A 14,587-nucleotide genomic window follows, 5' to 3' on the forward strand; every position below is an offset into this window, starting at 1 on the left:
ATCTTTGTTTTCACTCCAAAGAAATTAACTGTTTCATCCTAATATTAATACATAATAAAGTACTTTTTAAGAATTGACACAAATCTTTCTATTATTTTAATCATTTATTTTTAATCAAAATTGATTTATTTTAAATACAAAAAATAAAATAGTTTTAAAATTCAATAAATCTGTTCCAATCACTTGTTTAAACATATTCAAGTATAATCCATCGTTTTAACAAATCCAACTGCAGATGAAAATTGAGTCCACCAATAAGCTTCTTCTCCTTTTAATTGTTTCTCATAAAAACATTCAACATACTGAACATTCGATAAAAGTGATGCTGGGTTTGCCTTTATAAGAACAAAAACTAAAACGGGAATCAAATCATCAGCAGTTGGTACGGATTTTTCATTAGCAAGTTTCAACAAGCTCATGATTATTTTGCAACATTTAATAACACAATCCACTTTTTCTCGCGGAGTTTTGTACGCATTCAGGGTGATTATTTCTTGCTGAGCAGCTGGCCATGGGCATTCAGAATGATATATTTTTGGTATGCGGAGATCATTATGGTCAGGAGTAATAACTTTAGATAAATTGTCAATATGTTGTTGAAGTATTTGATCACGCAAAACATCACCATCACTGTTCGGGTATAAAGCAGGTATATAAATCTGACTCATGATGTGTCGTTCAATTAATTTTTTACCATGTTCAACTTGCTCTTCACTTGCGATTTGCCAAACGGAATCTGTTTCCATCCCTTTAAAAAGCATGGATAGAAATTCTTCAACCAATTGGGCCTTTTCATCTGAAACATCAGTTCCTTTGAACTGTTCAATAAATTCTTTCAAAGAATTTTCTTTGTTTTCCAGATAGTAACGAACGCATAGATTTACAAGATTATGATTGCAATTTTTTTTATCCTGCCTCAAATGAGATAAAATATTGTCAAATTGAGCGATAGTTGATAACAAACTTTGACGGCAGCGAATAAGATAGGCAATATAAGGCGATCTTCGTTGATAATCTTCTCTGATTGATTTTAGAAGCTTTTGACAGTCGTCTTCGCATAGAGATTTGATTCGGCGAATAGCTTCTTGTAAAGCCACTTTGATATTTGCATTGTTCATATATTCTGCTTCTGCTAGTAAACTCTGAAAAAAATAAAAAAAATATAAATTAGTAAAGTACAGTGTAATACAATCGACTCAACGAGAAAAGCTTACCATCAAAAACCTGACGAGTTCAGTGTGAAGATTCGAGGCAGATGAGAGGGTTCTTGGGACTAAGTCATGAGATAACATTTGATGATGATCAACACAACTTAAAACGTGTCTCAGAACCTTTTTGGTGTTTTCGAAAACTTCAGATTCCTGAATTTTCAATACTTGGTCACTGGTATCAAAATCGATTAATAAATTTTTTTCCTTAGGCCCACTGTCTATTTCATCACCTGATGAGGTATTTGATACAAGTGAAGCAAATTTGTCAATAGTTAAGCTAAGAATATCTTCATCATTATTGTCCTCGTCAGAAACCAAATCTGAAAATATTGTTACATCATTTTCCAGGTTCAGTGAAGATGGTATCACCTTTATGTTATTTTGCTTTCGACTTTGTGATTTCAACACCTTGTCCTCACTTAATAAGCCATGATCTTGAGAAGCAAGATCGGGAAAATTTAAAACGAGTACTTCTATTTTATTGTAATCAGGCTGATTTTTAATACTGGATCCATCATTTTCAGCTGGAAATTCTGATTCAGGACGACGACGAGATACACGATTAAGAATACTTTTTTTGAATTTAGTGCTATTGCCAAGAGGCTCATCGGGTATAACGCAAGATACAGGAGGCTCTATACATGGTGAAAGTTTACTGAGTACTGATTCAGGAATTTTATTAAGTAATAAGCTGAGTTGGCTTTTAATTTCTTGGTCGCTGGAAGCATTGTTTACTTGATGGAGGAAGTCCATTAAAAGATATAAATCATTATCAGTTATTAAAGCACAAGTACGTGAAACTTCAGGTTTTTCGCCCGACATTGGCAGATGAGAATGGAAATCATTTTTTACTATCAAATCCAGTATAGATGTGACACAATTTTGAGGGAATCTAGAGTAGACATCTTTGTATTTGTGATCTGCATTCTCCCAACGATTGATTCCCAAGATTTGAATTATCTGAGCAATCTGCATTAGATTAAAACGAGCAACATGATTTATATGAGTATCAACAATACCATAAAGTTCAGGATCAACGATGGCGTGGCAAATAAAATTGGAAAATATCAGATCGGAGCATATCCCAGCAACTTCCTTAGCATCGAGAGGGTCTGATTTACGATTAAATAAGGCAATGTAAAGGTGTCTGATCAACCAGCTAAGGCTATCTGGAAAACTGAAAATATTATTGCTGATACCCTCAATAAATTTAGTAGCAAGATTCACTAGTTTATTGATCGTAAATTGACGGTGTTTTTCTAGGTTTGCCTTGTACTCTTCAGTATTCTCTTTACCAAACTGTTGATGTTTCTCATCTTTTGAAAATCGACTAAGAGCTCTCTCCGGATCAATATCAAGGAAAAGATCATCTTCCATAAGTAAAGACATTACAGGTTCTCGTAGAGCAGAAATGAGAAATAATTTTGCTCCTCTCAATGTAGCAGAGAAAATCTTGTAAACCTGACTGAAAGCACAGGATCCATGTTGTAGCAGTCGCCTTGGATTCTCATCGATAGCTATTTTTTTGTAAATTAATTGATGTAGAAGAGACAGAACTAGACTTCTGTCTTCAGGAAGAAGGCAATCGCTATAGAGAGAAGAAAGTATAACAGGTATGATAGAAGAGATACCAGGTAAACAGGCCTTTTCTGCTTCAAGTAAAATTTGAGCAACCAGTTGATAGTTGTTTCGGAGATTATAGATTAAATCAGCAAAATAAATATGTGAAGAGGATAATTTTTTATATGATTCGATGAAAGAAACATTATCCAGAGCAGTGGCTTGAAGACAAAAATCACCAGGATTTTGATTAACTTTACGAGAAGCCAATTTCTCTAGATTTAATTTTTGTTTACTGATGATCCAAGAGGAGTGGAACATCAATTCACTTTTCTGTATCACTTTGACATTGCACTCAGAAATATATTTTTTTTCACAACAAATAAATAGGTATTCTTTTCTTAGATGACGAGCCAGCTCGAGAATGTCCTCTTTTTCAGGTTGATCACCCATATTAATATAATTATGGATGTTATTTTTTGACAAAAATTTTAAATGTTTATACAGATTTCATGTTTACAAATTGGAGGATAGAATCTACAAACTGGTAGTTTCCTTTAGATGGCACTACGAGCATGTTTACAAATCGAACAGCCAATAAAACTTCACTAAAGAAAATGATTTGTTTTCATTCTTTAATAACAATAACTTAAGAAGCTACTATAATACTTTCATCGTCTGAATTGGTTATTTTACGGTCATTATTTAATGTAGCTATTTTATTAAAATGTGCCTTAATTACTTAATATTTGTGTGAATGTTTTATTCTCTTTCGCTCTATTTATTCAGTTTTTCTATTAGCTTTTGCGCCTTCATCTAACTTCCTTTTGAAAATGGAACATCGTAATCAACAAGCAAAGGCATTGCGAGATGCAAAAAGAGAATTGGAAGATATTGAAGAACAAATCAATCTGCTTAAAGCAAGAAGGCAAGAGGTGGCTGCTAGGATTGAAAGACTCAAAAATGCTACTGGTCAATCTAATAGTTTCCGAGGAAAAGAATATTATGACAGAGACAATTTTGAATGGAGTAAAAAGCTAATTGAAACTTGTGATAAAGTGTTCCATATCAAAGCATTTAGATCTCTCCAAAGAGCAGCGATCAATGCTACAATGAGCGGTGTTGACTGTCTGCTTATAATGCCCACAGGAGGTGGTAAAAGTCTCACCTTCCAATTGCCAAGTGTAATTAGTTCTGGTTAGTTAAAAATTTAATCATGTCTTTTTTGCTTTTTTGTAATCAATTTGTTTTTAATTTCTAACTTTTCTTCTTACAGGTATCACTGTTGTAGTATCTCCGTTGATTGCACTGATGGAAGATCAACAAATGGGCTTACGAGAATTGAATATAGAAACCTCCCTTTTCAATGCTCAAACAACCAAAGAAGAATCTCGAGATATCATGCGAGCAATGGTTGATCCATCTTCTTGTCTCAAATTGATATACGTTACACCTGAAAAACTTGCTAAATCTAAAAGTATCATGTCACAAATGGAAAAAATGTACTCAATGGGAAGATTTTCCAGATTGGTAATAGACGAAGTTCATTGTTGCTCTCAATGGGGTCATGATTTCAGAACAGACTACAAATTCCTCGGTATAATGAAGAACCAATTTCCCGATGTTCCTATTTTAGGATTAACTGCGACTGCGACGCCCGAAGTTGTTATAGACATACAAAAAATACTCAACATTGAAGGATGTTTAGTTTTAAAGGATAGTTTCTATAGACCCAATCTAAAATACGAAATTATTCATTCACATAGTAAAAATGACAGTGCAGCACTAGCTGATGTGATAAAGACAAGATTCAAAGGACAAAGTGGTATAATTTATTGTTTAACCGTTAAAGAAACTGAAGATTTGGCTGAAAAATTATGCCAAGAAAATTTAAGAGCAAGTGCATACAATGCTCAGATATCTCCTAAATTGAAAAGTAAAATCCACGAGAAATGGTATTCTGGAGTCATTCAAGTGATAGTCGCTACCATCGCCTTTGGCATGGGTATCAATAAGATGGACGTTCGATTTGTTATTCACTATTCCATGTCCAAATCAATAGAAAATTATTATCAAGAAACCGGTCGCGCTGGTCGAGATGGAAAGACTGCTCATTGTATATTATTTTATCGCTTCCAGGACGCTTTCAGAGTTACATCATTGTTCTTCACCGAAAATAATGCTCTTAAAATTATCTACCAAATGATTGGATTCTGCACCGATCGAGAATCTTGTCGTAAGAAGTTGTTAGCGCAATATTTCGGTGACTCTGACTGTCGATGCAATCAAATGTGTGATAATTGTATCAATGGTTTAAGGACTGAAGAGCTTGACGTTACTCAGTATTGTGAAAATATCATAGCTATTCTCAAAGACCCTAAAAATTCAAAGGAGCGATTCACTGCCTTGAAACTGTTAGAGGCATGGACTGGAAAAGGAGCTAAAAAACTACGGGTTGATGGTATACCAAAACCTGCTTTGCCTCGTGAAGTTTGTGAATCAATAATTATTCAATTGTTGATCAATGGTTATTTAAAAGAGGAATTTCATTTCACTTCTTACACTACTTACAGTTATATTGTACCTGGCTATAAAGCCTCTATGACCAGAAGAGAACCAATAATTGTAAGAATTGTGACAACTGAAAGTCCTGGATGTGTGAAAAAGAGTCGACCCCGATTGCAAAAGCCTCAAGATGTTGTACAAAATGCATTTACAGTAGAAAGTGACGATTCAGACGCTGAAGAAGTAATAATAGCTTCGGCCAAAAAACGACCAAGAATTTTAGATGACTCGTTTAACGAGCATTCTAATTCTGATAATTCTCTCATTTGCTTAGAATAACAGTATTTATTGAATATCAATAAAGTTTATATTTTAAGAATAATCTCAGCACTTTGTGAGTGCTTAAACAAAATATTTCTTATTTTTCCGTTAAAATGTGTAAATCAAAGTAGCGATATTTAATCTTTACATCAAATACAACAATCAATCTTTGTAATATCTTCTCTTCATAGCTCGATATTTCTTGAGCCTGTATAGTGCTTCGATTTCTTTGATCACATATTCACCTCTTGAAATGCACTTGGCTATTGCAGTTTCATCCTTCAAATCTTTGTTTGCCAGAAAAGCCCGTTTACATCGGTCACGGAAGTAATTAAAACCTTTCGGCCACTCCAAACCCATGTACAGAAGCTATTTAATAACAAAATGTTAAAGATCAATGAGACAATGAACTTTAAATTGGAAGATTAGAAAACAGATGATACATACCCTTTTATACAGGTCCAAAACTTTATAACGTTGAGACATTTTCAATGATTTCTTTCACAATCCTATAAAAAGATAATTGCAACAAATTCAGAATTGAAAATGGTAACAATTGCTTAATAAAAAAACTATAATTACCAAGACAATGACAACTTTTGAATCTAAAGTCCTTTAAAGTTGGAGATTTTTCACTGAATATACGGATAAACAAGAACAGACTATAAATATACAAACTTGTGTCAAACACCTTTCAAGATGAATTAAACTAATTAAGATTACTAAAGAGGCTTTAATAAAGAGTCTGGCGAAGAAAGAGCCTTTGTTGTTGTGGTAACCTTAAGTTCCAGCTTTTAATATTGAGTATATCAATTGATGTTTATCAGAGTTATTATTGTATTATTATAGAATCAGTTTATACTTCTGTTTATGTCTAGTAAATAAAGTCAAACCTCTCAAAATGAAGCTTCGTGTGGATAGCTTTAGAGGCAGTTTTCAAAGCAAAAACTCTGAAAATAGATACATAATGTTGTTAATGTTAATACAATCTCTTTGAAGTGTGAATTAGTGATGGGCGATTTTCGATTTTAGGGCTGATCGATTTTTACGATCAAAAACGGAAAAAGGCGATTAAATCTATCGATTTTCACTGTAGACAAAACATAGAAATACAGCATATAAAAGACATAAAATGTAACAATTTGGTAGAAAATCCAGAACGCATAATAAATTAAAATTTTTAAGCTTCGTTCTGTTTCTTTTTTGAGCTATTATATCGCATTTTTACCCTATCTCATTTTTAACTCTTGTCTCCTAAATCCTAATAAATCTTAACTTCAGCGTGAATCTTGAATATCTTACGGCAGCCATGCTCTTTTCCGATTTTATAAAATGATCATCTATCACAAAGTTGGCAACCGATCATTGATCGGTTACAACACTATTCTGTTGTTTATCATCAAGTCTAAGAATACGCAAGTTTATGCAAATACCTTATCTAATTTTCTATTAAAATATAATATTATCAAATAGAACTTAATAAAATAATTTGATAGACTAGCTTGATATAATGCTATTAAATTTTTATTGATGAAATAATCGCGAGAAGTGTTTTAAGTTGCATCTTATTCTGGTTATTACATCAAACATATAATTATTTGTTTAGTCCCATTGACCATAAATCGTTTATCTTTTAATCCATCCAAGTTCATCGGTTAAAGCAAACCAACCAATTCTTCCAAATGCTGTAGCCATTTGTTGGAAAGGATTAGATGACTGAAAATAGAAAGCAATATCAATTTATTAATTTGTATTAATAACGGAACAGAATCTCAAGAGTTCGTACATGGACAGTATATAACTCTATTACGGTCTCCACCACAACTGTTAACCACCATTCGGACTCTCTGCGTAAGCAATTGATCACGACAAAACGCTTCTGTTTTGGCGATAGGTCGATTTGAACAGGGTAGATCCAGACAATTTGCCTCTTGATTACGAGATTGAAAACAAAATTAGTTTGTCGGCTATAAGTTTTCCTTAAATTTACTTACGAGGTTGATCTGAAGCTGAATGATTATCATTTATGAGCACAGCAAAAAACACAAAAGCAATAACAATTTATTAATTTATATTAATACTGAAACATAATCTCGAAAGTTCATACTTGTGCAGCAGTGATAGCGATAACGTCCTCCACCACACGGTTCAGGTCGGATTCTGTTACTACCGTAGTTGCCGATACATGAGATCGCGGCCCTTTAGGCCGAGAATCTTATCAATGAATATTTAATAGCAAGAGTTGACCATTGGAACCATCACTGCTCTAATAACTTACCATTGATCAACGACAAACCAACTTTGGTAAGTTAAATTTCAAACTTTTTAACTTGCGATTAAACCATCAGTTACTCAGTCCTTCATTCAGTAATCAATTGAAATCGTCTTTAGCTTGACACAACCGATGGTTGGTAAGTCATATTGATTTTTACATTTAAATAAATTAACAACTTCGCTCGAATTTCTTCTGATTTCCCAATCGCTCAAGATTTTTACCTTTTGGTTAAGCTTATTATCTGACAAGGTTGACTCTAAATTGAAAGAAGTTAATTTAATATTAATAGCAATTAAAAGAAAAAGGTTAACCACAATGAATTAGCAACTGAAGGTTATTGTGATTATGTGATTGCCTGAGAAATGCTGTAAGATATTACTCCATGATGTTATTGTTTCAAGTAATTCTCAATTCAGGGTAATCCGGAAGCAAATTATAATTCATTTTTGCATGTTTCTTGTAAAAATTATGATTTTTTCATTTTGCTATCCAAGGCAATCAACTAAAAGTTGTAAATTGATATTTGAATTAAGCCGATAACTATCCTTGACTAAAGATTGTCACTAAGGTCATCCTGAGATTCCTTACAGTTTTTTATCCCTTCAGGATAGTTCAATGAGTGTTTTCTTCCTTTAGCTTCACTTGATATTTAAATATTATTACATCGTTCACTTGCTCAATTGAAAATACAAAAGCATTATTCAGTGAATATTTTGCCATCGATCATTGAAATTGATTAAAAATTCTTGAGTCCAGCTTTTGGCTGATAAATTAGCTTGAAACTTCTAGTCAAGACTGCATTTCCTCTGATAATGTGCGAGTGTCTCAGCGGGTGATTACCTCGTTCTAATTCCAACGGTTTCCAATCACTTGTTGCGAATGCAATGAGGAGTGTTTGAATGTTGAATTAACCAGATTAAGCCACACAAATCCACCTTCATCTCTTGAAATAAAATATTGATAATAGCTTCTTAGCACCTTTTCATCCAGTTCAAACTTTCAATACTTCAACAGTTACAATCTCCGAGTGGACAAGTTGTCTTTTAACTGTGTATTTAAAAAATGTGCTCATTCAAAGTCAGAGCAACCATCTTTATCCTAATTTCAATGTTCATAATCCAAACGCTTTCATCGAGCATGAATATTCATTTGTATAAAAGAAGCTTCAAAAGTGCTTGTGATGTTAAATATGATTCATCCCTTTATGCTCGTTGTGATCGTGTCTGTGAAGACTGCTTGGAAATATACAAAGATGTTGATATACACGCAGGATGCAAGTAAGTTATCGTTTATTCGAGTTTTCTCAATTCAAAGTGTTTACTAAATCTTTACTTTGTTCGTATTTTGTCTTCAGATCCAATTGTTTCAATAATTCATTCTTTGTCAAATGTGCGGAGACTGTGTTACCAGAGTCCGATGCCAATAGTCTGATACAAAAGGCGAAGGATCATTCAAAAGTGAAGTAAATTGATGCCGTGAAATGCATTTGGTGCATCGATAAAGACAGTTTTTGTCTCTACTTGCTTTCAAACTTACACTTTGGCGAGCTTCATATCAAAAGTTGATTTTTTGTTGTTTATCGACAACATCCAATATATTATTCAATATCCAGACTTCTTATAATCTCACCACCATTGATATCATTTAATTTATTTCATGTTCATCTAAATAAAAATCAAAATCAAATGTGGTTACAATCAAAGTTTTCATACTGACAATTTCATTTACTCATTCGACGTAATAAACATATTTTACTGATGTAACTTTTTATGATTAACCAGAAAAGCGCACTTTGTTACATGAAATAAAATTTACCAGATCAACCAGAAAATGTTATACTTAGTTTGAGAATAACATTTTCTGTTTTCTGTAAAACAAATTCGTTCGATTTTAAGTTAAACCGATCGTTTTCTGTGACCATTATATTTGTAGGACTGAAACTTATTATTCGTGCATAAAAATTAATGGTACAAATCATAGAGGAAATACTCTTTTCAATTTACTGATATTTCTCTTGATATTAGCCATCAACCCAAAAACTTTGAACCTCGATATTCCGAGAATGGTGACATTTACAAGCATCATTCATTCACTAATTTAATTCTTCACTAATTGCTAATACAATGCAATTTAATTTTGAAATGAAACTTTTCATTTGCACATTTGGGTCGTGATATTGGGCTTGTAAATGTATAAGTAACAACTTATTTAACAAAGCAAACTCATCTTAACACATATTTAAGTAAATAAACTAGTTTTCGCGTTGAAAATAAAATTCAAAGAGGGCTGTCAAAGGAACAAATATTTGATGCAAGAGTTTAGACTTGGCGGGTTTGTAGGGATATAAAAACTGAATCTATTTATGCGAGTTAAAAGCTTCTCTGATCAATAGTTCTCGAGAAAATCGAGTTCAAATTTGAAACTTCGATCGCCATTTGTACAATCATGGAAGCAGATTTTTTCGTGGTACTCGTATTTCTGACTCTGCTTTTAATGATCAACCAGAAAATGTACTTAGTTTGAGAAATAACATTTTCTGTTTCTTGTAAAACCCATAAGTTCAATTTTCAATCAAACCGATCGTTTTCCGTGACAGTTATTTTTGGAGTGCTGAAACTTATTATTTGTGCATTAAAAATAAAGGTAAAAATCATAGAGAAAATACTTTTTGTAATTTATTGATAGTTCTCTTGATTTTGGCCATTAACCCAAAAACTTCGAACCTCGATATTTCGAGAATGGTGACATTTACAAGCATCATTCATTCACTAATTTAATTCTTTACTAATTGCTAATACAATGCAATTTGAAAACTTTTCATTTCCGCATTTGGGTCGTGATATTGGGCTTGTAAATGTATAAGTAACAACTTATTTAACAAAGTAAACTCACAAAAACACATATCTTGGTAAATAAACCAATTTTCTGGTTAAAGTTGAAAGTAAAATTGAAAGAGGGCTGTCAAAAGCTCGACTATTTGAAGCAAGAGTTTAGACTTGGCGGGTTTGTAGGGATATAAAAGCTGAATCTATTTATGCGAGTTAAAAGTTTCTCTGATCAATAGTTGTCGAGAAAATCGAGTTCGAATTTGAAACTTCGATCGCCATTTGTACAATCATTGAAGCAGATAATTTTGTGCAACTCATTTCATTGATATAGCGCTTGATGATCATCAAGAAAATGCACTTATTTTGAGGAATGAAACTTTTTATTTTCTGTAAAAGCCATAAGTTCGAGTTTCAATCAAACCGTCCGTTTTCTGTGACTGAATTAGTTAGAGAACTGAAACTTATTATTGGTACATAAAAATTGTTGCTACAAATCATGAATTAAATACTTTTTTCAATTCATCATCAGTTCTCTTGTTTTTTGGCCATTGGCATTAAAAGTTTGAACCTCAATAATTCGAGAATTATGAAACCTAAAACCAGCATTTTTTGATTAAACATTAGATTGCATTATGGACTTCAATATGCTATTAATGAATTCCGAATGAAATTTGAAAGATTTATTCAATAATGAATATTCTTCTAACACATAAGATTAACTTGACTTGAATAACCATTTCACTTATTACTATTAATCAAACTAAAACCTGACAACACAAGTAATAAAATGCTCTAAGTTTTTTTTTGTAGGATCTTGACTAACACAATATTGCGATAAATTATTACCCATTATAGAATCTAGGGTTTGGTGAATGAATGATGCTTGTAGGTGATGCCATTCTCGAAACAGCGAAGCTCATATCGACATATCTTTTCTGTAATAAATGGCTAATATCGAGGGAACTATTAGTAAATTAAAAATCACATTAAGTTCTTAGTGAGTAACATTTATTTTTATGCACAAATTTTAAGTTTCAACACTCCAGATATAACGATCAAAGAAAACGATCGATTTAACTTAAAATCGGACTAATCTGTTTTACAGAAAACAGAAGAAGTTATTTCACAAACCAAGTGAATTTTCTTGTTAATCATTGAAAATAAAGCCAGAAATATGAGTTGCACAAAAAAATCTGCTTCAATGATTGTACAAATCGGGATCGAAGTTTCAAATTTGAACTCGATTTTCTCGACAACTATTGATCAGAGAAACTTTTAACTCGCATGAATAGATTCAGTTTTTATATCCCTACAAACTTACCAAGTCTCAACCCTTGCTTCAAATAGTCGAGCTTTTGACAGCCCTCTTTCAATTTTACTTTCAACTTTAACCAGAAAATTGGTTTATTTACCAAGATATGTGTTTTTGTGAGTTTACTTTGTTAAATAAGTTGTTACTTATACATTTACAAGCCCAATATCACGACCCAAATGCGGAAATGAAAAGTTTTCAAATTGCATTGCATTAGCAATTAGTAAATAATTAAATTAGTGAATGAATGATGCTTGTAAATGTCACCATTCTCGAAATATCGAGGTTCAAAGTTTTTGGGTTAATGGCCAAAATCAAGAGAAATATCAATAAATTGAAAAAAGTATTTTCTCTATGATTTGTATCATTAATTTTTATGCACAAATAATAAGTTTCAGTCCTCCAAAAATAACGGTAACGGGAACCGATCGGTTTGATTGAAAATCGAACTTATGGTTTTTACAGGAAACAGAAAAAGTTATTTCTCAAACTAAGTACATTTTCTGGTTGATCATTAAAAGCAGAGTCAGAAACACGAGTACCACGAAAAAATCTGCTTCCATGATTGTACAAATGGCGATCGAAGTTTCAATTGTGAACTCACTTTTCTTAAGAAATATTGATCAGAGAAACTTTTAAATGGGACAATTAGACTCAGTTCTTATGTCCTTAAAAACTGAAAGAGTTTCACTTCGAAAGAAATTTCATTTTCACCAGTTTTAGCCTATTTTATTTTCAGTATTTGGTTAAGTTCATGTAAAAATGTAACAGTTGTGTTGATTGTGTCTTTTTAGCAACGAATGTTAGCATATTTGATCAGCAATCTTGATTGATTCGTTTTTAATGATAAATCAATATTCAACATAATTCTTCATAGATTTACTTGAATACTCATAGCTAATTGTTTTCATTTGATTAGTCGATTCGATATGTTCTAGGAGAATTATGTTTAGAATCCTTTGCTTAAAAACAATTAAATATCATAAAAAGTTCACTAGCGAAGCGAAACCAGAATCCATGTCTAATTATTCTTCACTCTCTATAATATAAGTCGCTAAAAATCTCACCATGTCGGGTACTTCCCTGGTCAATAAAATTTAATTCAAACTCAAATACATTACATTGTATTAGAATGTTTAAGTCAATACATATTTAGAGTATCCTTAACAGTTGTCCTTATCATGTCAAGTCCTCCAAACATAACGGCCACAGAAAACGATTGGTTTAACTTAAAATCGAACTTTTGAGTTTTAGAGAAACACAAAATTTTATTTCTAAAAGTAAGTGCATCATAAAAATTACATCAGTAAAATAAGTTTTATGAAAAAATCTGTTTCCATAATTGTACAAAAGGCGATCAAAGTTTCAACTCTGAGCTCCATTATAATGAATGAAGTAATACAGAAATAGATGTTCAAAGTTTTATTTAGATTAGTTTTTCTTGGAAAAGAAGTTAAATGAGAAATCGATGATAGTTTCATCTATTCAATTCAGTTAATTAGCCGCGAGTTCTCAAATAAAGTTGCTTGTCACTTAACATTTCTCTAACTTCTTCTGATTCAAAGTCATATCGCATATATCGAGCAGTACAATGAGAATAGAAATATTGTGAAACATTGAATTGTCTACAAATCTCTCTGATCAAAATCACTGTCCTTCGCTCGCCTGCGGCATAACCCGTGAGAAGAGACGCAATTTTTGCATTCAATTGATCGTTATTGATTACATCCTTTAACTTGTTGAAAAAGGTTTCGGTATTTCTATGTCGACAAAAATGAATGCAGCATTCTCCTTCTGAAACTAAATTTTCAAGTACTAGGGTATACCAAATTTGAGTATGATTCCTCCAACTATAAAAGTCAGCCCGATAATCGAGATGAAAACGTCCGTCAGCAATTCTAATTATATCACAGATGGTCTCCTTACGGGAATCTGAGCGGCTATGAAAGAATTGAAAAGTAGTCAATGTAGATTAATCTGTTTCGATTAATGATAGAAATGAAAGATTACTTCATATCTTTGTCAATGTTATGAAATAGCAAACCTCCATTTAGGTTATTATACAGATGGATTTCAATGTTATATTGTCTCGGTATTCCAGTTCAAGCTATAAATGAGATTGGAATAAGTTATTGCTGCATGGTTAAATGATTAACTTAACTGACCAGTTCGAATAATTGTGTCTCTTTGCATTCATAATTATCATCATTCCAATCAATGACTATGTCATGATATTCACCTAAAAATTCTAGCTGAAATGTAGCTAAACGAATATTGAAAGTAATATTGAGTAAATTTTTTCATTTGTATTACAGTGAAATGAACTTACATTTATCATTCTGTTCCTCCATTTTAACACAAAATAATATCAATGTATAAATAACACTTGGAAGAACAAGTTATTTCAACTGAAAACAAAAGTAAACTGACAAAATTCAAAAAAATTGGTTCCTTACAAAGAACTAGATTATTGGGCCAAAAAAAGTTTGGACTCAGGCAAAAGCGCTCTTTTCAAAGAAAACTGGAAAAATTAAATTTCTTGATATTGAATGCAAAGTTTCAACTTTGACCTCCA

General features: G+C 32.2%; 5 protein-coding genes across 5 annotated transcripts; 2 read left to right on the top strand and 3 right to left on the bottom strand.

Moving 5' to 3' along the window:
- Nucleotides 1-85: 85 nt before the first annotated feature.
- Gapvd1 (GTPase activating protein and VPS9 domains 1) lies at nucleotides 86-3,302 on the bottom strand. Its single transcript, XM_015932583.3, has 2 exons — nucleotides 1,215-3,302; nucleotides 86-1,142 (listed from the first exon to the last, which is right to left on the bottom strand). Exons 1-2 carry the CDS (start codon nucleotides 3,222-3,224, stop codon nucleotides 198-200), a joined length of 2,955 nt encoding a protein of 984 aa, XP_015788069.2. The 5' UTR covers nucleotides 3,225-3,302; the 3' UTR covers nucleotides 86-197.
- Nucleotides 3,303-3,411: 109 nt separating this feature from the next.
- LOC107365330 (ATP-dependent DNA helicase Q1) lies at nucleotides 3,412-5,658 on the top strand. Its single transcript, XM_015932815.3, has 2 exons — nucleotides 3,412-3,968; nucleotides 4,048-5,658. The coding sequence occupies exons 1-2, from the start codon at nucleotides 3,605-3,607 to the stop codon at nucleotides 5,613-5,615; spliced, it is 1,932 nt and encodes a 643-aa protein (XP_015788301.2). The 5' UTR covers nucleotides 3,412-3,604; the 3' UTR covers nucleotides 5,616-5,658.
- On the bottom strand, nucleotides 5,601-6,484 carry osi (electron transfer flavoprotein regulatory factor orsai). The gene is made up of 3 exons (XM_089269862.1): nucleotides 6,180-6,484; nucleotides 6,045-6,106; nucleotides 5,601-5,966 (listed from the first exon to the last, which is right to left on the bottom strand). The coding sequence occupies exons 2-3, from the start codon at nucleotides 6,081-6,083 to the stop codon at nucleotides 5,760-5,762; spliced, it is 246 nt and encodes an 81-aa protein (XP_089125988.1). The 5' UTR covers nucleotides 6,084-6,106; nucleotides 6,180-6,484; the 3' UTR covers nucleotides 5,601-5,759.
- A 2,193-nt stretch (nucleotides 6,485-8,677) lies between these two features.
- On the top strand, nucleotides 8,678-9,569 carry LOC149093649 (crustacean hyperglycemic hormone 6-like). The gene is made up of 2 exons (XM_089269907.1): nucleotides 8,678-9,149; nucleotides 9,227-9,569. Exons 1-2 carry the CDS (start codon nucleotides 8,935-8,937, stop codon nucleotides 9,336-9,338), a joined length of 327 nt encoding a protein of 108 aa, XP_089126033.1. The 5' UTR covers nucleotides 8,678-8,934; the 3' UTR covers nucleotides 9,339-9,569.
- Nucleotides 9,570-13,253: 3,684 nt separating this feature from the next.
- Nucleotides 13,254-14,275, bottom strand: LOC149093650 (uncharacterized). The gene is made up of 2 exons (XM_089269863.1): nucleotides 14,023-14,275; nucleotides 13,254-13,952 (listed from the first exon to the last, which is right to left on the bottom strand). Exons 1-2 carry the CDS (start codon nucleotides 14,025-14,027, stop codon nucleotides 13,511-13,513), a joined length of 447 nt encoding a protein of 148 aa, XP_089125989.1. The 5' UTR covers nucleotides 14,028-14,275; the 3' UTR covers nucleotides 13,254-13,510.
- Between the last annotated feature and the right edge of the window lie 312 nt (nucleotides 14,276-14,587).

The sequence above is a fragment of the Tetranychus urticae genome, chromosome 3, assembly GCF_039701765.1.
Source record: "Tetranychus urticae isolate SD_2017Ah chromosome 3, NJAU_TeUrti_SD_1.0, whole genome shotgun sequence".
Taxonomy (NCBI): Eukaryota; Metazoa; Arthropoda; class Arachnida; order Trombidiformes; family Tetranychidae; genus Tetranychus; species Tetranychus urticae.

Bases quoted from the DNA above. Each gene is read 5' to 3' on its own strand.
- Gapvd1 (XM_015932583.3), bottom strand. From the start codon at position 3,224: ATGGGTGATCAACCTGAAAAAGAGGACATTCTCGAGCTGGCTCGTCAT. The intron at 1,143-1,214 runs GTAAGCTTTTCT...TATTTTTTTCAG, and splicing joins AACTCGTCAGGTTTTTGATG to AGTTTACTAGCAGAAGCAGA.
- LOC107365330 (XM_015932815.3), top strand. From the start codon at position 3,605: ATGGAACATCGTAATCAACAAGCAAAGGCATTGCGAGATGCAAAAAGA. The intron at 3,969-4,047 runs GTTAGTTAAAAA...TTCTTCTTACAG, and splicing joins GCCAAGTGTAATTAGTTCTG to GTATCACTGTTGTAGTATCT.
- osi (XM_089269862.1), bottom strand. From the start codon at position 6,083: ATGTCTCAACGTTATAAAGTTTTGGACCTGTATAAAAGG. The intron at 5,967-6,044 runs GTATGTATCATC...GTTATTAAATAG, and splicing joins TTTTGGACCTGTATAAAAGG to CTTCTGTACATGGGTTTGGA.
- LOC149093649 (XM_089269907.1), top strand. From the start codon at position 8,935: ATGTGCTCATTCAAAGTCAGAGCAACCATCTTTATCCTAATTTCAATG. The intron at 9,150-9,226 runs GTAAGTTATCGT...TTTTGTCTTCAG, and splicing joins GATATACACGCAGGATGCAA to ATCCAATTGTTTCAATAATT.